The sequence below is a fragment of the Artibeus jamaicensis genome, unplaced genomic scaffold (genome assembly GCF_021234435.1).
Source record: "Artibeus jamaicensis isolate MK-2021 breed Jamaican fruit bat unplaced genomic scaffold, CSHL_Jam_final contig_1015, whole genome shotgun sequence".
Lineage (NCBI taxonomy): Eukaryota > Metazoa > Chordata > Mammalia > Chiroptera > Phyllostomidae > Artibeus > Artibeus jamaicensis.
The window spans coordinates 14,153,757-14,178,430 of NW_026521194.1; the positions used below are offsets into that span (position 1 = coordinate 14,153,757).

Below are 24,674 nucleotides of genomic sequence, written 5' to 3' on the forward strand. Positions count from 1 at the left end.
TCCTTCAAGTAATTTACAATTATTTATACATTTGTTTCATATTTACTTGTTTTTTCTTTTTATGTGTTGCTTCTCTTGGTATAATGAAAGCTTCATGAAGATAGAGATGCTATTTTAGACCCTGCTTTAATCAGCACCAGACACATAGCATGTCCTCAATAAATGTTTTTAAGTAATATGTAACAGAGCACATGTATAAGAATACAGGGTCCTGCAGAAATAAGGCCTGCTTGAGTGTGGTTAGTAGGGTAATGATATGGGTGTAATAATTTGTAGTTTTAATTTGAACATTTTACCCAAAAGTTATATGGTATGCTTGCATATGATATGGTTACATTACAGAATTACATGCTTATGATTTTGTAATAAAAGGGAGTGTTATTCATGCCGGACCCTGTATAATAAGGGTGGAGAGAAATTCAGTGTAACCACGGGTAGGGGAAATGTAGAAAAACAGTCACAAAGTAAAATTTTCACAACATTTTTCATAGGTAGCCTTGTTAAGTATTGTAATATCTAAAGCTAAGATTCAGCTGGCCAATGGGTGAATGATGTAGAATGGAGATGGAGAATGAGTGACTCTAAAAGTCGGAAGGATCCTAATCTTGATTGTTCAGGTGCATGAAAATGATACCAGAGATTAGAAGCAAGTGCTAAGGTCCCTGAGCAAAGTGGACAAACTAAAACCGATGGCATATTAATCCAGCCTATCTAATTGCTGCTCACTACTTGCACAAGTAAATTATATTTGCTTTAGACATGAAGGAACAGATGGAGATTTCATCTATTTTATTGTCTGGGTACCATCTGCAGCAAAACAGGTTTGTATAATATTAGTACAGACCGATGATTTTATTTCCCTTTTGTCACTGCCATCTCTGTTCTGTTTTCTTCATCACCATCACTGCCTTTGGGAGAGACATTCTTTTTGAGGATTCCTAAATTTCCTGACTCTGCATGTCTGCATTAATTGTCTACCTTTCTTCTTCTCTATCTCCCTTTTTATCTTCCTAAGCCCTGAAGCAATGGGATTTTTCCCATTTTCAGCCGGAGAGTATTGAATTAATGGTCCATAGACATAATGAAACAGTGAAAGTTTGGCTGAAGTTAACATTAAAAAAAAAAACCAGAACAGCCCATTAGTTTTCACTGACCATATGTGTGTTATTGTTTGTTGTTGTTGTTGTTGTTATTTTCTTTTTGTGAAACCACTAACCAACATGAGTAAAAAAACAAGTTTAAAGGGCAAGGTATAAACATCTGAAGACTGGGCAAAATGATGCCTTAATGCGACAATTATATCACTCAGTTTTGTTATTGTACAGAAATGTCTTTCCTTCAGACCAAAATAAAGAAACAAATAGCATATGCTAGAGAATAATGGTACGCACACTTCAGAGCTTTTTGTCTGTGCTCTGGTTGTCCCTTGGTAGTTAACAAAAATGTTCTCATCATAAAGAAAAATGTTCATGCGTTAGTTTTCAGTGTGAAGCTGTTGCACACTTCCTGTCCAATGAGGGAAGCCCTTTAACTCACCTCCCAGAAAAGTTTTGTATGGCAAAAGAGAAAACAAAGACCAAGAATCATTTTATTTCTGGAGAAATTGATAATGCACCTGTCAAATTGTATTTCTTCCAGTGACCTTGGTGACATTTTTAGTGACAGCATAAATGATTCCAAGACTCTTTCTGTGGACCCCACATGAGATGTGGAACAGCGGATATTATTAATTTTAACACAGAGCAATTTATTGAAAGCCAACACTCTATTATTAAAATATTGGACATTTTTCCCTTTCAGTCCCACTCATCACTCTAAATGAATCTATATTCTCTTTTCTTTATCTATTCCCCTACTTCCCAAAAAAGCCATCTGCTATTTCCTTTATGAAAAAATAAAACCTACAATTAGTGTCTTGTTCATCTTTTCTTTCTCAAAAAAAGAGAATTATTATGCAAATACTCTGCAATTTGGTTTCAAATACTCTTTGTAGTGTGATGAGCAATTTTCCTTAATACAGCCCCAGCTTTTTTGCCAGGACTTACTAATAGATTTTTTAAGAGAGAACTTTCATGTGACTTTTTTACACTCTGCTGATGTAAGCTTTTCAAATGTGTATTTACAGTTGAATTATTATTACTCCTTAAATTAAAAAAAAACAATGTTTATATATTTCATGCTGAAAAAGAACCCTGATACAACCTCAAAGTCTCTGAAATTTGTACCTGAAATTTTATTTTCTTTATCTTAAGAAATAGCCTGTACCAAACATCATTTTTAGGAAATCAGAGAGGTACTTTTCTTTTGCTTTTTTCTGAAATCACATTATAAGTGATGACAATTTTACCTGCCAGCACAACTTTTTTCTTTGATTTTTTTGTTTGTTTTTTGCTTCTCAGCAACTGAAATGTAGTTTACCCAATTCATTCAGGTAAGCTAATTCAGAGGTCGAGTGTTGTCTTTCTGCTAACAAGACAAGCAGCTCCAGTGTGCAGTGCTGATGGAATGGAAGTAAAAAAATGGGCTCTTTTTACTAGCATAATAAACAGCACCGCATTAAGAATCAGGAAGACAGCGTCTGAAAACTGAAGCTGCTTTTCACTCATCATATGGCCTGAAGCAGTAATCCTCCTCACCTCTGAGTCCTTACTTTACAGCTGAGAATTGCTACTTTTTTGACGTTTTAGAGGGTTACAATAAGGATCAAAACACAGTTGCATGTTGCTGTTTTTGAAATGGATCATAGAGATGCACATTTAATGGAGCTGTTCTAAAACTTCTCAGAGTTTCATATTTCCTGCAATGGCTTCACTGGGAGCTCATTATAATGCAGATTTCTGACCCTCTTCCAGATCTGGGAGTGGGGTCAGAAAGCCACGTTTGGAATATACTTAGGTGAACCTTATGCACATGGAAGACTGAGAGCCATAGAAAAGAGAAATAGAGAGAATACAACAGAGCATATTTAAATGAATCAGATAGTTATTATTTAATGTCTAATTAAATACTTAATTTGTTACCTGATTAAGTTAGATATTTAATTTGATTAGATGTTTTGCCTATTTGTTGATGTATATGTGCCTGTTCATATGTGTGCAGATCACAATTTAGCACCGAAACCCTCTGGTTTAGACTTTTAACATGAATGAATGTGGAATTAATCAATTAGTTAATATTAATAATTTAATACTAGGTAATTAAACTTGCCTGGCATGCCTCTCTGTACTGTCCTTTTAACCATAGTGGTTTGCTTTATTTCACATGTTTACTAAAATATACAGTAAGTAAAACCAAAATGTTTCTACCTCATTGATTCAGATGGGGCCATATTAATAGTAATGACTCAAGTTTCTGCTTTGCTGATTATGCGGAAACTGCAGTACCAAATGAACCTTTCCCAAATCGTTTGGGAAGTTACTGGGGGTCTCATACACAATCTTAAACCAGTCTCCCAGCTGCAGTCTCCCTGTGATAGCTGCAGTCTCCCTGTGATAGCTGCAGTGTCCCGTGTTACCCTTTCGTGCCCCCATGTAGAGCCTCTCTGAACCACTAAGAGCTTCTACCCTTGGCCCTGCTACCAGTGTCCCTGTGGATGCCAATGTCCTTACTAGAGGTGATGCCTCCCTGTGGTGGTCTCAGCCAAGAAGCATAGAAACTGGGGCTCTCCTCTCTTCAATAACTCATACGATTTCTGGGGTATCTGTAGAAAGGGGAATTGGAGGACATAACCTACTCGAAAGCCATATGGAAAATGATTTCAGCTTCAGTCCATATGGACTCAAAACCCAAGGTCTCCGAGTAAGGCTGATACCATCCTATCAGCTTATTTCTTCTGTTTGGCCCTGAATCACTCCTTTCTGCAGGCATGTGCCAATACCACCCCACCCTTCCTTACTCAAAAACTAAAATGCTACACCTCACATAAGAATTCAGCTACATTCAGTAAATTTATATGCTCCATCAGACATACCCCATAATTGTGAATAATCTTTAGACTCAGCTGAACTCAACACCACTAAAATAGTAATGGGGGTTAAAAATGAATAATGTCCTCAGAAACAGGTTTATGATAATAACAATAAAAGCCAAGAACTTCATCAAGGCTAATGATGAAGGACAGCAGTCTCTGGCCACCCCCATCCCCATCCCCCACCCCATTTTCTATGGGCCAAAGCCATCGCTTTCAACTTTGGGGCAATTTCTCCTCTAGCTTAACTTCATATATCTAAATAATATGCTCACACTGTCAACTTTTGTTTTTTTCAGTTTTATGCATCATGTAGTGTTAACTTTTTTACTATGAACAGCGAGAATATATCTTTTATATCTTTTCCATCACCACCTTACAGAAGTATACCTTCCTGCTCCTGATCTTTTAGTAGTCACATATTTGCTTATTTCAGCATTTCATGTGTATGTTATTATAATTATGTAAAGTATCCCAGCTGTGCTCTATAGTAAATACAATTATCTTGTGTGCATTTCTTGTGTTTTACATCAATTTATACTTTTTTACTTTCACTTTGTCTACCACTAATTTGTGAATTTACTTTCACTTTGTGAAATTAATTCACAAATTACTTTCAATTTGTGAAAGTGAATTTACTTCCACTTTGTCTACGTATCTACCACTAATTTGATTTCAACTTCTGCTAGAAAAATAGATAGTCTTTAAATGTGCTTTCAACTCATTAAGTAGTCTATCAATTCTGTCTTCCCAGATCACCTTTCCCAGAGCAACATACCCTGTTCCAGTCTGGACTGGTTGCTGTCTCAGTCCGCTGCACATCTGTTATTCTGAAATATTCCATCATTGATAGTTCCTTGTTTCCTCAATTTCATGTACTCTTTTATCCCCACTCTTGCCACCCCATTTATTTAATATGCACATCTAACAGTGAAACGAAGCATCTGGCATAAAATTGTTTAAGAATAGGTATATCTGAGCATGTCTGTATAGTATTAACTCACCTCATTAAAATTTCCCTGGATATGGAATTTGACGTTTAAACAAAAGTCATCATTCTGAAGCCACAGGTTCATTTGAAAGAAGGAAGTGGAGAGTGGTCCCAATTTTCACCCTGTATCAATTTACCTAATGCTGTTTTCATCAGAGCACTTCTCTTTCGAGTGTGTGTAAAATTCACAATCCTTTTGGTTAGTCTCTCCTAACAGTGGAAGGGGTGTAGATCATTAAGTTCTTCCTGACTCGACTTTGAAGCCATCCTGCTGAAGCCATGCCCCCCGCTCAACTTAGAGAGGTCTGCAGTGCTAACACCCTTGGCCTTTGGTGGTGTGCATCTGTGGTATAAAGTGCATTTCTTCTCAATACCACCCCCTGCTGAATCAGGCTTCTATTTTTGCTAAGTCGGTTGCTACTAGTAAGCCACTTTCTACTTACAGAAGTATTTCCTTATTGCTTCCTTTCTATCTGGTGTCTGGCTTTTTAAATAAAAAAAAAGTCCTTTATGGTTGGTATAGTGTTATTGAGAGCAAATGGAAGTAAAAGTTTGCCAAGCCATCTTAAATGGAATGTCACATCCCGTCTTAGATTATATTTTTTGTTTTGAAAAATTTCAAAGCTACAGAAATTGTTCAAGAATAGCACAATTAACATACTGTCATATAGGTAACTGATTGATAATAATTGTCACATACGTATCACACTCCTCTGCGTGTATGTGTAAGGTCATATTAGTGTCAAATTCTAATAAAGACATTTAAAATAAGTTTTTGTTGGAAGCTCACTTTAGAATGCACCTAAAAACATTTTATTTCCATTAAGCAGAAGTGCCTTTATGATTATGATAAAAAACCTAGAACTGTTTTCTTATTTCATGTAATTATAAATTTAAAATAGACAAATTTGTATAGTCCACATAACTCTTTTTTTTAATTTATTTATTTTTTTGAATTGATTATGCTGTTACAGTTGTTCTATTCCCCCCTTCATTCCCCTCCACCCTGCCCCCCAACCCCACCATTACCCCCCCTTTAGTTTATGTCCATGTGTCTCAAGTCCTTTAGGTTCTATATTTCCCATACTATTCTTGCCCCCCCCCATCTATTTTCTATCTACTGTCTATGCTACTTGTTTTCTGTACCTTCTCCCCCCATCTCCTCCTCCCACTCCCCTGTTGCTAACCCTCCTTGAGATCTTCATTTCTATGTTTCCACTCCTGATCTAGCTGTCCTTTTAGTTTGCTTTCATTTTAGGTGTGGTTGTTAATAACTGTGAGTTTGTTGTCCTTTCACTGTTCATGTTTCTTTAACTTCTTTTTCTTCGATAAGTCCCTTTAACATTTCATATAATAAGGGCTTGGTGATGATGAACTCCTTGAATTTGGTCTTATCTGAGAAGCACCTTATCTGTCCTTCCTTTCTAAATGAAAGTTTTGCTGGGTAGAGCAATCTTGGTTGTAGGTCTTTAGATTTCATGACTTGGAATATTTCTTTCCAGCCCCTTCTTGCCTGTAAGGTCTCTTTTGAGAAATCTGCTGACAGCCTGATGGGGACTCCTTTGTAGGTGATTGTCCCCTTAGCTCTTGCTGCTTCCAGGATTCTCTCCTTCATTTTAATTTTGGCTAATGTAATTATGATATGCCTTGGTGTGTTTCTTCTTGAGTCCAACTTTTTTGGTACTCTCTGGGCTTCTTGGATTTCTTGGAAGTCTATTTCCTTTGCCAGATTGGGGAAATTTTCTTTTATTATTTGTTCAAATAGTTTTTCCACTGGTGGTTGTGTCTTTCCCCCTTCTGGTACCCCTATAATTCGGATATTGGAGCGTTTAAAGATGTCCTGGAGGTTCCTAAGACTCTCCTCATTTCTTTGAATTCTTGCTCCTTGACTCTTTTCTGTTTGGCCATTATTTGCTTTCTTCTAGTCCACTCCATTGATTTGAGTCCCAGTTTCCTTTTCATCTCTATGGGTTTCCTGTGGAATTCCATTCATTTCAATTAGTTTCGCCTTCATATGTTTCTCTAATTTGTGGCTATAATCCACCAGATCTATGAGGAAGCTGATGACCAGTGTTTTAAACTGTGCGTCTGAGAGTTTTGCTATTTCTTCGTCACTTAGATTTATCTCTGGGACTTTGAGTTCTCCCTGCGACATTTTTGGTCTGTTCTGGCCCTTTAAGTGGGAGAAGCGGCGCCTTGATGTCCCAGGTTGCTGGGTTGTGACGCTGTATGTGGGGGCGTGGTCAGAGCGGGGAAATGGCGGCGCCCTCTCTTGCCGCTGCGGCTGCCATCTATCATCGCCAGGGCCTCCGGCCGCCGTCTATCGCCGCCGCCGGTCCAACCGCTCACTCCCTCACTCACGCGCAATTAGGCAACCACAGTCAACACCTGCACCGCCTCCCCACTGTCTCCTCTGCAGTCGCTCACCCGGTGGGTTGCTCGGTCGCTCACTAGGTCCAATCCTGGGTTTGGAACCCGTGCGACTGGATTCGCGCGTCTGGATTCTGCACCCGGGTTCGACCCGAGCCCTCCTTTGTAACTCCTCACCCTACGCCAGTTTCGCCCCTTACCAGTCGGGCTGAAGAATTTGTTGTTAGCGGATTTCCGAAAAGTTCAGTTTTCCGTGTTCTGGTTGTGTTTTCTGATGCTAATATTTAGTTGTCCCTAAACTTGGTTGTGTGAGGAGGCACGGCACATCCACCTAAACCTCCATCTTGGCGGAAGTCCACATAACTCTTAAATTTTATAATTCTCTGAATAAGATGTCACCAATAAGTTTTTAAATAAAATGAATTTGAATTAGGGTGAAGTTAAGGAGCAAAATGTTTATTAAAATATTCCTCTATATAAATATATAATGAGTATATTGTTTATAATTATTTAAGTTTTGATAGTTATAATTTATAAATTTTACCTGTATACATTTTAGCATCCACATGAATAGTAGATGACTTGTTTGTCTCAACTTATTGTACAAATAATTTATTGCACAAATAACTGCATTTGTATATTATCGTACTCGAGAGCCAAAGACCGAATGTTAAAAATCCACAGTATAAGTCAGGTTTCAATTTTAACTTATCTGGCAGCAAATAACACTTCATATAGTCTTTATTACAAAAGAAAAAATACTACTATAAATTTTATATGCACTTATTCTAAAACATTTTCTACTTTGATAAACGTGTAGTGCTGGTTTTTCACTTAATTTTATTTGAACCAAATCACTAAGAATATAATAGCAACATAATGTCTTTTCATTTCAGATTCATTTCTTTGAGTGAGAGTACATTTCAAAACCCTTATCAGCACCATTAGTGCAGTGCAAGTAACTACATTTGTAAATAACTTTGAATTTTAATAATGGTGTTTTTTGTGTTTATATATTTATATATATATATTTTTTCTTACAGGAAGCTCTAATCATGGCAAGTATGGACCATCCGCACTTAGTCCGGCTATTGGGTGTGTGCCTCAGCCCAACCATTCAGCTGGTTACACAGCTCATGCCTCACGGCTGCCTGTTGGATTACGTCCATGAACACAAGGACAACATCGGATCACAGCTGCTGCTTAACTGGTGCGTCCAGATAGCTAAGGTAAGTGCCCATCACGTCCTGTGGACGTGACTTTTCTAGCTTTATAGTTGCTCATCCAGAACTCTTTGGATATTGAAAACATGTTCAATTTTTCAATCTATTTAAATGTACTATACTTGCTATTAACAGATATATTATAGGGAGGTATTTACTTTCAAAAGCCGAGATCAAAAACACAATATCTGTTGACCAGAAGACAAAACAAATAGCTTGCTGACCAGGGGGGAAGTTGTACACTTATATTTGATAAGGAAAAGGAAGAAGAAATCACGTTCCATCTTCACCTCTACTGCTAAATAGAAATAAATCAATTTCTGAAACAAAATCTAAATGAGGATTCTGCTCCAAAATGCAGTTTTAGGTCCTACAGAATAGAAATCCTAAAAAACACTGTCTACATAGAGGGCTCAAACAGAAACACGCAGATTTTACCACTTGTTCTGAAGAGGCAAACACAGAACCCAAATTGGCAGCCTAATATAATATTTTGCTGTGTATATAAAAGCAAAGGAAAGCACTAGAAAAATTATGTGGAAAGGGCAAAAATTCCTTTAAGGAGTGGGGACTCTAAAAAATGAATAACAGAACTTGTTAAAATTTTGGCACATTAAAAAGACCTAGAAAACTATCTAGTTCCAAGATTTAAAATAAAAATAAAGGCATGAAATTGTTTTGTCAGTGAACTTTTACCTGAAAATCTAAACAAATCCAAACAAGCCATAACTCCAGCAGCAGAAGGGTGTTAAGAAGGGTTCATTCACAGTCCCAGGTCCAGAGTTCCGCTTATTCAAGGTCACCTGGGGTGCCCGTGTTGAAGATATATACTGCATTTGTTTGGCTTTCTGTTAGTTTTGGTGCAGTTTAGTGAACAAACAGAGTCCAAAGACAAAGAGATTAAATGTCTCAATTGTTTCATATTTAGGCGATTTTATGGTAACATGTACATTAAATTCTCAGTATTACAAATGGTCAAACAAATTCTAAATACTTTTCTAGACATTTTTATAATGTTCAACTGGTCTTTAATGGCTGGGGATTTTATCGGTCTGGCACAAGGTCTCCGACATGTAACACTCATGAGGGAAGTGGCCTAGATCCAGTACCTGGGCGGATGTGGGAGGTGGCTCTAAGGTAAAGTTGAGAATGACTGTTCCCCTATGGGAAACTGTGGTTTTCCCCACCAGTTTTCTGATTTTTCCATTTTTTAGATAGGGGCCAGAACTGGATTTTTTATGTGACTTCTTCAAATTTAAATCTTGGCTCAAACACTGAACTGTTCTGGGAGCCAAGTAAAGCATTTATTTCCTGCTGTCCGCCAGTGTTCGATTCCTGGTGTCTATTCTTCATGTGTAAGAAACCACTTAGAATGATCTATACCAAGGATATTTCTTGAAAATATTCGCCTTCTAGATACCTAGGGCTGAGATAAGTTTTAATTCACCATTTCAACTCTTACATACGTCAAAATATGACCGGATGTTCTGTGCGTTCTATAGTTATGGTCATCTTTGCCTTTGTCTGATATAAATGGCAAATGTTAACTTAGTAGGCCTATACTGTTTCTTTTTATAATCTAAGGATAAAGAAGAACACATCTCTCAAAGCAGAAATTTGAGATAACTCATTAAATGAAAACCAATAAACTATTTGAAGGAAAATCCCAGGTTATATACCATCAATTTCAATACAGTTTCTTATGGACTCTGTATTACAACTTTGTGAATATTGCATGAAAAACTTACAACTGGGAGATTCTTTACAGTAATGAAGTTTCACATATAACTCTTCAAAAAGTGATTTACTTATCTAAGAATGTCTATAATTTATAAGGTGGGCTAAATATGCAATAAGAATTCTCAAATCATCCTAGCCCTATAAATGAAAACAAAACTGAGATTCAAAAATTTTTTAGCTCTTCTCTATATTTCCTGCAGTGTTTTCTATAATTTAGGTTTTATCCTGAGGGATACATGGCATTAATATATCATTTATGCAAGACTGTACACTCTAATAATAGAAACTGCTTTGAGTTCCCTGAATAATCACACTGTTTGAAACTTTTTTGCCTTTGCAAATGCCATCTCTTCTGCTCAGAAATCTTTTCTCATAGTTTTCTTTTCAACCATCAACACTGATCGGGCTTCCTCCTCTTATGCAGCCTTCTGTAGTCAGCTTCTCTCTTTAAACAGAAGTAATTCTTCCTCTTCTGTATTAGCTTTGACTGTTGGTATCTTGAACATATTTTTATTATTTGAATATTGTGCTACATGTTCATCTACCACTCTGGGTGGATGGCAAGTTTATTTAGTCATTAGTTGTTTAATACGTATTTGTGGACACCTATCATGCTTACTAAGGAGTGTTGGGGTGCACAGCATCAGCGTGGGCCTGTTTCTCTCTGTGTACCCCAAAAGCATGAACAGACATCCAACAAATGCAATAATTAAGTATAGGATTAAACTCTGTGCTTCAGCTTTTGAAGAAAAATAATTATGGGGGAGACTTCGGGGATGCATGGGCGTGCTGCTTCCTGAGCTGGAGAAGGCTGAGGGATGGATCTTGTTTGCTGGAAACAAATCAAAAGTTAAGTTAATATGACATGAAACTGGAACTGTCAATTAGATAGTAGAATTTGGTCAGGACAGTAGATACAGATTTAGGAGTTAAAAGGCATTGAAATATATGGGGATGAAATATATAGAGGATGAATAGGAATTGACTAAGTCTGATTCATATTTGTTCTCAGCACCTAAAATTGGATCTTATATATAATAGCTATTCAATAAAAATATTCAATAAATAACTTCTCTAGTATAGAAAACTTAAAAATCTACCATTCAGGAAGGAATCTTTCCTTGATCTTTCTTCTTACTTTGGGGCCAGAATTGTGTTGTGGAAACAGCCTCAAGGTGAGAAGGATCTACACCGAGTTGAGGCCCACATTTTGGTTTTGTGAGTTTGAGTCAGTTATGCAGTCTCTGAATTGTGTTCCTCAAATAGAGTTAATAATTCTATTTTTTTATCTGCAAAATGAGTAGAATAGTATCTACCTATGGTAGACTAACAAACAAACCCTCTCCCCAAAGATGCTATGTACTATCCCCAGAACCTACAAATGTTTCTTGACATGTTAAAAAGGACTGTGGAGATGTGATTAAAATGAGGATTTTAAATGGGGGGACTATCCTGGATTATACAGGTGGTCCCAGTGTAGTCCAGAAAAATTTATGAGTGGTGGGCAGAAGGATCGAGTAAAAGGGAGAAGGAATAAAGATGCAAACAGAGTTGGGATGACAGGTTTGAAGATGGAGAACTGGCCATGAGCTGGAGGGTTCACTCTACTTCTAGAAGCTGAGAGAGGCAAGGAAACCAACTCACCCCTAGAAACTCCAGAAGGAGCCTGGGCCTGCCAACACATTGACTTCAGTCCAGTGAAACCGGCTTTGGACACCCAGGGCTGTAAGAAAATAAGTCTGTATTGTTTCAAGCCACTAGAATTGTGGTAATTATTTACAGCAATAAAAAACAAACTCGTTTCTTCATAATGATTCACAAAGATCAAGTAAAGTAGTCTATGGAAGGTCCCTGGCTTGGGTCCCAGGACACAGAGTGTTTAAAAACAATCTTGTCATCTACAAGGTGAAACCAGAGAATTGTTGTAGAAATGTCTGTAAAATATGAGTAGCATAGTCTGAGTAAAGACAAGTCTTTTAAAAATAGATATTTCAAGAACTTAGAGGCTTATTTTTCTTTGCTTTCAATTCTCATCAAGAGAGACTCATGAAAGTAAGAGAAGTATCAGCCTAATCATCCCAATGCCTACTTTTGTTTTGGCTGTATCCTTTCTTGTTGTGGACACAGCTGTGAGGAGGGGAGATGGTACTGTAAAATAGTAGTTTATATTGTGTTGTAATGCACCTGAGGAAAGTTTAACAGTGTGCAGAAGAAATAATAATTATAGCTAACATGAAGTTCTTACCCCGTGTCAGCACAACAGTATATTTTACTTATTAATTAATTTGTCTCATCACAAACCTATGACATTAAGTATTGTTATGTCCATTTCACACGAAGAAAGTAAATTACAGAGAATTTAAGTAACTTGATTAAAGTCACACTCACAAATGAACAGATTTGCTAATCTGTGTTTTATAAATGAGGAAGAAATTATTTAAAAATAGTTTCATCCATAGTTCAAGTATTTTTTATTTTTCCACAGTTTTATTATTTTACAGTATGTTACACAATAGAAAACAGAAATTGAAATGCAAAATTCTTTTGTGTTTGCTTCTTATTGGCAGCCATATTTTCTCTTCATACGCTTCATTTGAAACTTGCTTTAACTTAGCCCTGGCTGGTGTAGCTCAGTGGATTGAGTGCAAGCCTGGGAACCAAACAACTGCAGTTCAATTCCCAGTCAGGGCACATGCCTGGATTGCAGGCCAGTTCCCAGCAGGAGATGCACGAGAGGCAACCACACACTGATATTTCTCTCCCTCTCTCTCCTTTTCTTCCCCTCTCTCTAAAAATGAATAAATAAAATCTTTAAAAAAAACTTGCTCTAACTTGGTAAGCAGGGCAAAACATGTGATTATTTAACAGTCATATCATACCAGTGCCTTCCAAGGGTTTTATGAAGCCTGGAAGATAATAATGACAGTTGCTTCTTTCACATTTGTTACTAACAACTTGGGCAAATGATTTTTTAAAAGACAATTTAGCAGATTCTGAAAATTCTGTTTGAGTTTATGGTGAAGTAGCTCCATGGTCAATGACACTGATTTACACTCAATGAGTCCCTGTGGAGGAAGCATATCTTATACTTGTGGCATCTGCTTGGGGCTATTTGTATATTGTTTTATTCAATATTTCATGAAACTTTAGTTATGATAATGCCATTATTCTCCTATTTATGGATGAGGAAAATGGGGGAGTAAAGTCTTGAAGAACGCAACAATGGGTTGTAATCCCTGGATTCCATACCAAGTCCCCGATGCCTGCTAGGTCTTTAATAAAGTAGGCTGTGCTCTATTATCTCCAACCACACACACACACACACACACACACACACACACACACACACACACACACACACAACACCACTGCCATTTGAAGGCACTCATTCTCCTCTAAAAGCACTTCTGAACTTGAGGGGTTGTGAGGAATGTGACATTCTATCTGTAGTTGTGACTCACCATGAACCCCTTCAAAGAAAAGATTCTATCATGAATAATAATTTTTATTGTCTTCATGAGAACTTTTTAGTGCTTTATCATTAACATCTATGTTTTATTTTAAGGAAAAAGTACTAGATATTAATTCATAGGACCGTTTTTTCAACCTGTGTTTTTTAAAAGATGTTATTATAAAGGAAGATCAAAACTGTTCTGTGAGTTATTATGTCATGTAAATTCTGAAAATAAGTGACACTATAAGTTACAAACTTAAAATGTAGCTTACGAGTTAAGCATATAGATTCTAGACCCAGGCTGAATATGTTCCAATCACACCTCCACCACTTATTAGCTGTGTGGTCTTATACAAGTTAGTTAAACTCTCTGTGTCCTCTAAAAATGGGAATGGTGCCCTGGCTGGTATGGCTCAGTTGGTTGGGCATGGTTCTGCCAACCGAAAGGTCATGGGTTTAATTCCTGGTCAGGGCACGGGCCTGGGTTGTGGTTCAGTCCCCAGTCAGGGTGTGTATAAAGACAACCAATCAATATTTCTCTCCCTTTCTTTCTCCCTCCTTTTCCCTCTCCCTAGAATCAATAAAAGAAAAAAAGATTTAAAGGGGATGGTAATAGCACTTACTTTATAGACAAATTATGAGAATAAGATAATATTTGTAATGTGCTAAAAATACTGCTTAGCACAGACTAAGAATGTATACTATGCGTTATTTTGGATAACATCTGAGATTACAACAGTTAGGAAAGATACACATCTATAGTTACAACACCCTACAGATGTCACTTTAAAATACTCAACTTTTAAATTCCAGATATAAAATGCTAGTTCTCTGTTCTTAGGCCATGTCAGAGTAGGAAGACATGATCTTCTATTTAATATTAACATTTCGGATTCTTGGAAGAAAGAACTTGAGTTTTCCATCCTCATGTGCTTTCCTACACAACTTCCTGAGATCCTGTCCTACATGTGCCGTCATCACGCCCTCCAATGTTTGTGTTAGAAAATTAGATAATTTGTAACATTACAAACATGTGAAACCATCAGTGAACTACAGAAGGTCTGAGAAGGTCTGAGGTCAACTATAATTCTTTGAATAAGATAGTCCATTACTGAAAAGGAACAAAGAGAAAATTCTAACTTTTTATTCTCAAGCTTAAAAAAGTAAAGGCAAAAGTAATATTGCCTTCTTATTACTATACAACTGCAAGCTCCTGACTCCTGTCTAAGGAAAATAATATTTGAAGCTTTTTTATTTGGCTGTTGTTATTACTGTATTTGTAAAACCTGAATACTGAATATAGGCTGCTGTCGATGTTATTTTTCAAAATCTTGAAACCTTCCTCAGGGCTTTGCTGGCCTAATTTACTTTATTGTCATATTTCTTTCTGGAGTTCTAATTGATTTGCAGTTTAATTCAGACATAGGTTCCCTATGGCTTTCTCCCTCTGTGATTTACCATTGAAACTAGTTAAAGAGATGATTCTAAAAACACATGTCAGTGGTCCATGGTCTACTTCAAGATGATTCATTGCTTGATTAAGGCATGAATTGACTCAATCTTAAAATTCTTCCAAAAGGAAATGGAAATAAAAATTATTTCCTATTTAAAGAATAAAAAGTAACCTAATATGTTCAACTAGAATGATTTAGATTTTGACTATAAATCAAAGCTTCTCAGTCATAATTTTGCAAACAAATTGATTCCAGCATTTATGTTTTCTAAAGAAAGTATTGTTTAAAGGTCAGTATGACTTTAGGCCAGTTTAATAGATTTCCTCAATTAAACTTTTTATTTTTTAATTTTACCCTCTAGTTTGATCCTGAATTACTTTTGGAGCTAATAAGAATTCTACTGTGAAACCTGAATTTTTTGTGGCCATTGGGAGATATCCGTGAATCTAGTTATATTTACTATTGGTGGCAGAGTGGCAGGTGTTGGGAGGAAAAAGAGGAGAGAGCCTTTCTCATTTCGAAAACAGAGTTCTCAATGACTGAAAGAAGAGCAGATTCCTGTGTTAAGACATGTATTCTATACATACATGCAAAGTTCTCCTTAAGATCTCAACACATAACATGTACAGAACCTTCATTTGCCATTGTTCCTCTGTTCTGTTTTTCTCTAGCAGCAGCTACACAGTGGCAGAAAAATGTAATTTCCCATTTGATCCAGCCATTCCCTTCTGCATGAAAAAATTAAATTAATATCTGAGCATCCCATGCAACCTAAACTCAGGAATTGGGTACTACAACTTTTATTTGTTTATAGTCAAAACCAGACTCTATATGTAGATTTCACATCAGTGATATTCATATAAGTGTATAATATATATGTATATAAAGTTAATGTATACAATTCTAAAATAATAAATAGTCAAAAAACAGAATAGTAGTAACATTCTCAAAAAAGACAACATTGGCCCATATTATGTTTAAGAATCTAAGAACATTATTTAATATGTTTAGAAGTTTGTGAATCCAATTTACTGAATACATTCTTTGGGTACATTCTGACACAGATAAATTATTATATTTTATAAAGGCAAACTATAAAAGGGATATTGGAATTAGAAGCCATAGTATTAGTGACATAGCTAAACTCTAACGACAATTCATGATTTAAGTTAAAATAGACTTTTTCGTAGTCATATAACTACTTTTTGGGACAGATAAGGATATAAAGTTGCTTAATATTTACATTTTTACTGCTGTCATTTAACTTTAAAGGCATTACATATTCTCATGAATTGTCATTATATTTTTAAGGAAATTTGGTGCCATAAATATAATTCAGCAGTAACATTGTATTCACAGTAATACCTTCAGTGACTTTTCCCAGGTTATGCTGCAAACTAGTCCAAGAATGAAGAACTGAACTCAGAACTGTGGATAAATCATTGATAATTTCATAAAGATGCAGTTTTCTTTTCCTTTTTTTTCCCCTAAGGAGACATTCTGGTGGGGGACTTTTTCCTAATCTGTCCATTCTTAGTCCCATGTCTTAATTAGATACTTGAGATCAGAATGCCAAAGAGAGTATCTATAGTCTTTTTTAACTGAGAAAGATTTGTTTATTTATTAGTTGTTAAAAATATTAAGTTATGATGTAGCAGTTATCCCAAGGTCTGAAAATTCAATAAAGGACAGCAAGAAGTTCCTCAATAATCGTTTTTATGTCTATTGGAACAAAGACAGAAAAACAAGCACAAATATATAAGTAAACAGGAATGCTGCCTCTTATAGTGAAGGTAAGACGGTACCTGTTGACAGTTTTTCAGGGCAGGAGTGAGAGAAGGAAGCGCTAGTGCCGAACTTTCATCTGTGCCCTTTATCATCTCTGTCACTTAGGCAAACTACTCCATGTCTCTAAACCTATTTCCTTACCTATGAAATGGGCAGTCGCCTCCATTTGCCTTTCTATTGTGATGGTTAAATAGATCATACATTGACTATGCACATTTTCTACCAAAGCTTCAGTACCTAATAGATATTAACATAATATGAAGTAAAAGGATAATATATTATATAATATTTATTATCATCAAATTTAATTTAGACCTGAAGTCTGGAGAAGGACAGCATGGTGTAGCAGAAAACAATAAGAACCACGGGGAAAGACGATCTTGGTTTGAATCCTGAATCGTAGTTATGAGAGCTTGGAGAGTCATTTGCTCTTTCACCAAATGAGAATACTGTGCTTCCGTAACCTAGGTTTATTGCATTTTAATTAATGAATAAATAGGAGCAACTGACTCTAATCTGAAAAGTTACACAAAAGTTTCTACAAAACAGGAATTTATATTGTTATCAGTTTGGACTAACTCTTATATTCCTTTATTTCTTGTATGTATTTCTATTTTTGTTCCTTTGTTCTCATTTATCATTGTACTCGTGAAACCTACTATGATTATAATGGTGAAAGAAAATAGATGTTTCTATTTTCTTAATGATGAAAAAAGAAATTGATTGGATTAGAATGATCTGGCTTTGAATTCCAACACTATCAGCCATTAGCTTTGAAATTTGGGGCAAGTTTCTTAAACTCTGTGAATTTCCTGGTATAAACATCGGGATAATATTTACATCATGGGGTTTTTATAACGGATAAAACAATAAAACATGTCAATATCTTAACATACCACCTTCCACATAGGATTACTCAGTAGATACTTAAATTTTTTTTAGTCACACAAAGCAGCCTTGTCCAGTTCATTCATTTCAGAGGAGGGTCACTATACCTTTGCATAAATAAACACTGCACTTAATTTTTTTTCAGGACAAATCACAAGTCTGCCCAGAGAACTTTTCCCATCATTTCTTCATGTTAAACAGAACTGAATATGGTCTAATACACTAGATTAGAGAAATATCACATTACTTTTAAAAATAATTAAATTATTCCAGCTTGGTGCTGACCTATAAAAATAAAAAACCCCATTTTCATCATTTATTGGTAGGTTCCCACAATGCTTTTTGTAGGGATGTTGAAGAATCTGGTGAGGAATACAGGCTGCGTAGCAAACAGAGGGCAGGATCTGCAGCTCCCAGACCTTTATATTAGATACATAAAGGCGCTTGTGTTCAGTTCCATGGACGCAGAGCTCTCCAATCTCTCTGCCAGGTATGGGCAAGCATTATCACTTCCAAATGAGTACCCCTCTCTTTTCTTATCTTCCATCTAATATAAGATGGTCGCAGATCTGGATCCACTGAGTGGCCCTGGCATCTTGGCTGTGCTCATTCACATGGCAGGTGACGCTGGGCTGTCAGCTGGTCTAGGCTGAGCTGACTGGGATGACTGGAATAACTGGACTCTAATGCACAGAGCCCTCCTTCCCCTCCTTCAAACTCACCAGAGCACGCTCCCACAAGCTCTGCCTCAGGGTGTTCTCTACCTCACAGTGGGCATCCATCGATGCACCACTCCATGAGGGGCTATACTTCTGTGGGTACAGAAGGACAGTAGGGGCATAGGTCATGCCACCTGCACCCAAGGCCAGCCCCTGTGGAACCGGTGACCCTTCCTTTCCTCTTTAGTCTTGGAGAACTTAACCTTTTTTATTCAAGTTGTTGAATTCAGCCTCTTCTACATTCCACCCTTACCTTGACTAGGTAAAATAAATAGCTAGTTAGAAATAAATCAATTTCTCGAACGAAACCTAAGACAGGCTTGTGCCTTGGAATTGCAATTTTAGGTCCTGAGGCACAAACACCCTTAAATCCTTTCAAGATAGAGCTAAGACACAAACACGCAGATTATTCTATTTACTCTGAAGATACAAGCACAAAACACACACTGATACCTTAGTAATACAATATTTTGCTGTGCACATAACAGGGAATGAAAGAAATAGAAAAATTATGTGGAAAGGACCTAGTTCAGAAATGTTTCTTTGTGGAGGTGGTAAATCCATAAAAATATAAATATTACAACTGGCACAGCAAATAGCCCCAGATTATCTAGTTCTGAGATTTGAAAAAAATAAGATATGAAATTGTTTTGTCAGATTTTTAGACACACACATTTTACTTGAAACCCTAAATAAATAAAAGTGAGCCAGAAGGGCAGCAGCTGGCAGGTGTGGAGGAGACTTGGTGGAAGCTGAGGTTCCCTAGGTTGACAGAGCCCGGTTTGATGACCACCTGCCAGAGATCGGGAAACTGAAGGCTAAACCAGTGACGGGTCTGTCTGAGACCACAGTGATTCTCAGTGACAGCGTCAGGATCTGAAGTCCTGTATGACCCTGGCACCCTGCCTAGACAAGTGTCCCTGCCTAGACGAACTGACAGACCGCCGGCATCTCCTACCCCAGCTCCACAAAATTTTTATGCCCTTTGTTAGAAATTTAGATGGCATGACTCCTGCAGTAATAGAAAGAATCCATCTATACCTTCTGTGAAATTTTTAATGATATAATGAACTTCTCTCTTACAGAGTATTAAACGAGAATCAGCTAGCTTATTTTTAGAACTTTGGTGCTTTTAGTTTACCTTCCAAGGTTGTGTGTGTGTATGTGCGTGTGTGTGTTACTATCACTTTTCCACCAATAGATTTCCTTCTGCATCTTTATATCATAATGCCTAATAATCTTGCATCCTCCCAAATTGGTGATAAAGCACCTGGCTGAATCCCATTTATCCCATCCCTGAAACAACCTCATGCTTTTTTATTTATGTGCCAAATTCTCATTGCTTTAAAAGAGGACAATAAATACAGGGTAGTAAGGAATAAAAGAGAATTTCAATTGCACCAGATGAAAATGAAATTTATTGAGGCAGTTTGTAGAGCACAGGTCCCAGAATTGCACTGAAGCCTTAATTATTTCTTAGGGTTTGCATGAAATATGAAGGTCTCTCACTTAGAAAAGAAGTCATTCAGTTTGTTTCTTATCTAACCTGTAATATTGCAAGGCTCCCTCTTGCTTTGCTTTGCCTGTGAGTTTGTTTGGCTTGCTGAGCAGTTCTAATTCAACCTGGAAGTAACTCCACTCTACAAATGGCAAAGGTTTTCATCCATCTATCATACACATTCAGAAAGCAAAGAGCTTAATTTCTTTACTGTAAATTTATGCTTTTTACTGTACTTTTTGACAGAAAAGTGAAAGCTCTCTAATCCAAATGGATTAAATTGTACTTCAGGTGTATAAAGTGCTCACAATCACATCTATTAGTCGTGACTAAGTGAAACTTGGTATTGTAGTAGATTTTAGGGACACAGTGATTTTCTCAAAGGCAGAATCAAAGTAGCAAGACTGGTATATCTAGTGCATGGTTCCACTATGGCTTTTGTTTCTAAAACTCCCGAGGTCAATAGGGGTTACAATGGTGCTCTCAGGAAGTATATATTCCTGGTCGTTCCGATATATGCATACAATGTCATTTTTCCCCACAGATTTAAGATATTTACAGTAACCCAGAAAGCTAGAAATTACATTTTGATACACATAGTGGAAACAAAGGATAAAGAGATCAAGAGATTTGACTGGAAACAGAAAAATCATAGTGGGACTGAAGAGGGAGCATTTACTTCCTGCTACATCTGCCCAGCCTGTTCACCGGATACCACTTTATAATGCCTTTTTGTTTTGAAATGATGGTGGATCCAGGGGAAGGTATAACATTTTTAAAGAGAGGTTTCCTTGTTCTCCACCCAATTGCCCCACTGATGAGATCTTGAATAACTGTAATACAGTATCGCAGCTAGGAATTGGACACTGGTACAGGTTTAACTCCAAAAAAGAAACATCTCTTTGCTTTTGTTAAGTCTACAATGTGTTTCAGAGGAACTATTAATTTTCAAATATTTTAGGGTTATTTTTGACTTTTCTTTTTTGTTTGTTATAATTCATAGGTGCATACATAGAACATTTGATGGTATAAATGTACAATTCATTGGGTAAATAATCAATTGTACATTTGAAGATAAATTTGTTCAGCAGGAACATAAACTTGTGTGTCTATGTGTAGTTCTATGCAATTTTATAATACGTGTGGATTCATCCAACTACCTCCATAGTCAACAGTAGACCTATTTATTGACTTTGTACCACCCCTTTATCCTCACACCTGCCTTCCAGGTTTTTGTTTCTAACTGTACTCAGGTCTTACTGTGATCAATATTTGAAAGGCTGACATTTTATACAGCTTCTGAACTTTTATGCTCATATTTTTCTAACATTATGATGGGCATCTGCTATTCTGAACACTATGTTTTATTTTAGCATTAGTTAATTTGACAGAGTCTTATTTCAAGGAATATCCTCTTTAGATTTGTGCAAAAATATTCTGGAACAGTGGACTTGGGGCTACATAAAAGAGGACCTTGATTGTGTGTAGTCATGTGACATTGGAGGGAGGTAACAATCCAAATGTAGTATCAGCTCCTCTTGCAATTACTTAGTGGGAACATCTACACTCCTACTTCTGTACCTCCTAATTATCTGGAAAAGTGGTTTAGGAGGTCACTGGCTGAAGAAGATAGATAGCCCAGTGGGACCCAGGAGGGCATGGAGCCAGGAGAGAGGAAAATTGGGTTAATCATGGAGACAGGCTGAAAGTGAATGAGAGGGCAGTTAAGGCTTGACGCCATCTTTTCTATTCTGAGAAAGTTCAAAATTTTACATATACACATACACCTATATGCACCCATATCTGGTAGTTCTATGTATCTTGATTATAATTAGTAAGAGAGATTTATATTTTGACTCTATAATAGTTCTTTACAGCCAAAGTTACACAGCATCTGATCTAGTGAATCATTATAGAAAGGAGTGTAGGCTGGGGAGAACCATTACCGTCATGATTAGAGGTAGTAGGTTAAAGAATATTTGCACAGAATTTTACTTTTAATCATATAAATGTGATTTATTGAAAAGCTGTTGGCAGTTGTTATTCTTCATCAGGCTGAGTGAGAGATTAACAAAATTATGTGTGATTGTGGAAGAGAAGGGGAGCTGAGTGGTTATGAGCACACGAACCAGAGTGGCTATGGGTCAAAGATTTTATCCTTCATTAAGAATCCTTTTCCAAAGCTCTGTACCCCATTGCAAAGTGAACAAGGGATGAGCTTAATGACAGTCATCTATCAGGTAGCCACATTTTAAGCTCTGGATCCTGTATTCCCAGTGCTCCATGCCTTGACAAGGCTAATTGCATAATTATGATGCTACATCACCCACTCCTAGTGCACTTTCACTGGCAAGGACTAGAAGGGGGGGGCTCCAATGATTATTGCCCCAAGCAAGCACATTAGCATGAATACTGTTTACTAATGGAGCTGCTCTATTAGAATCTGTGGTTATATGGTTTAAGCCAAGAATTTTGTTATGAAGTATCTTGTAGATTAGGAGTCAGACTTAGTTGAACTTTAATATTAAAATCATTTTATTTTTTAAAAATAAATTATTATATTTTCATATTCTTTCTGCTATGTATTGAGTTGCCAAAGTTACTCTACTATAATAAAGTAGAATTAATAAAGCGTTCGCCAAGACTGCATTAAGTACTAAATTAAATATTCTTAAGCTAATTTCTATACACATTTAAATCTATAAAATATTTTGCTAATAAAGGTTAGAGTAGCTTCTGTGATATCAGAATTGTTCTTTATCTGGGTGCTGGTTTTCGATTTATGAAAATATATTTCTTTTTTAAAAAGTTTGAGTCTAGTTGTATGTAGTTTGCTTTAACAATTTTAGGTGGTTATTTCTTTAAAGCTTCGGCACATCAAGTCAGAACATCAGCCTGCAATGACTTGGTTTCTACTATAGAGCAGAAGAAAGTATGGTAATCCTTAAACCAAGTTTGCACAGTCAAAGGTTCTTCATGATGAGCTTTACACAATTTTATGAATTCTCCCCACTACCTGGTATACAACCAAACTTGACTGGTGCTGGTCAAAGTGTTTGTGGAATATGCTGTTTTGTCATAGTTTGGTTTTATAGACTCCACCATGACAGTTTATGGAAGTAGCAATACTGGACAGTAGTAACCCTTATGTCTCTGTAACGTAAGTGTTCATGAGACAAGATCAATCCTGGAGTAACAAAATCAGCTAACACTTGCATCGAGGTTGTGCTTGCCACAGACCTAAGGACTTTATGTGGAATCTTTAAATTCTTACAACAATGTTCATAGCAGCACAATTTACAATAGCCAAGAGTTGGAAGCAACCAAGGTGCCCATCAGTAAATTAATGGATCAAAAAATTGTGGTACATATACACAATGGAATTCTATGCAGCAGAGAGAAAGAAGGAGCTCCTACCCTTTGCAACAACATGGATGGAACTAGAAAGCATTATGCTGAGTGAAATAGGCCAGGGGTTGAAAGACAAATACCATATGATCTCACCTTTAACAGGAAGCTAAACAACAAAACAAACAAGCAAGCAGAATAAAAACAAAGACACTGAAATAGAGAACAAGGGGACAGTGACCAGAGGGGAGAGGGGAGGGAATTTAAGGGGAAAAAATGGGAGGGATTTAGAGGAACAAGTATGAAGGACACAGGGACAATAACTAAGGGGGGTGGAAGTGGGAGGGAGGTGGGGAGCATGGGGCAGGGTGGGCTGGGATGGGAGAAACAGGCAAAAAACTGTACTTGAAAAATAACTAAATAAAATTATTGAGAAAAAAATTCTTACAACAAACTATGAGATACGTACTATCATATGTTTAAATGAGCTAATATATGCAAAGTACCTTACATAATGTCTGGTATATGCTATCACTTAATAACATTAATTATTGTTAATATCACCCTTATTATTGTTCACATTATTCCCACTTTACCAAGAAACACTGAGTCTTGGAGGAGTTATGTAACCCATCCAAAGTCACATAGCCCGTAAGAACCAAGGTGTGATACCGTCACAACCATCTCTTCCTCAGGTTGACCTGCACATTTGTACCTCCTGCCCCTCACAGGGCCATCTATTGTGTAATAACCCCAGGACACGGCAAGGCAGCAATCTCAAATTGATAGTAGTACCATGCCTAACTAGCCCCCCCCTTATTTAAACAACTGAAGGAACTTATATTTCTTATCATAGTAAAAATCAGAGTATAAACGTTCACCCAGGCCAGGTCCCTTGTACTGTGATTGTGTGGAGAGGTGGAAGAGCATACACAGAACACATCAGTGTAACAGCTTGATTGTTTCTAGAATCACCATCTGAGCCACAGCTGGTCTCATTTTCCTACCATAATTTTTATGAGAACATAGCTAAGTGGACTGGCCGTTTATTCCAGTACTACCTTTATTTGAGAACATACCAGCATCAGCCATGTGACATTTATGATCTAGTATGACATCAAAATGTTTCCATGCAGTGAAACTTTTAATGGGGGACTTCAACTTCAGCCTGGAAGACAGTAATCTCTTCATGCTTACTCTCGCCTTGCAAGTGCCCCAATCTTACTCACAGGTG

General features: G+C 36.9%; 1 protein-coding gene across 4 annotated transcripts in view; it reads left to right on the plus strand.

The window, feature by feature from the left end:
- The window catches only part of ERBB4 (erb-b2 receptor tyrosine kinase 4), a 995,253-nt gene that overhangs the window by 826,108 nt on the left and 144,471 nt on the right, over positions 1–24,674 (plus strand). For all 4 annotated transcript variants that reach the window (XM_053672642.1, XM_053672598.1, XM_053672619.1 and 1 more), the window contains exon 20: positions 8,372–8,557. In XM_053672642.1, the coding sequence (XP_053528617.1) occupies positions 8,372–8,557 (186 nt within the window). The remainder of the gene's footprint in view (positions 1–8,371; positions 8,558–24,674) is intronic.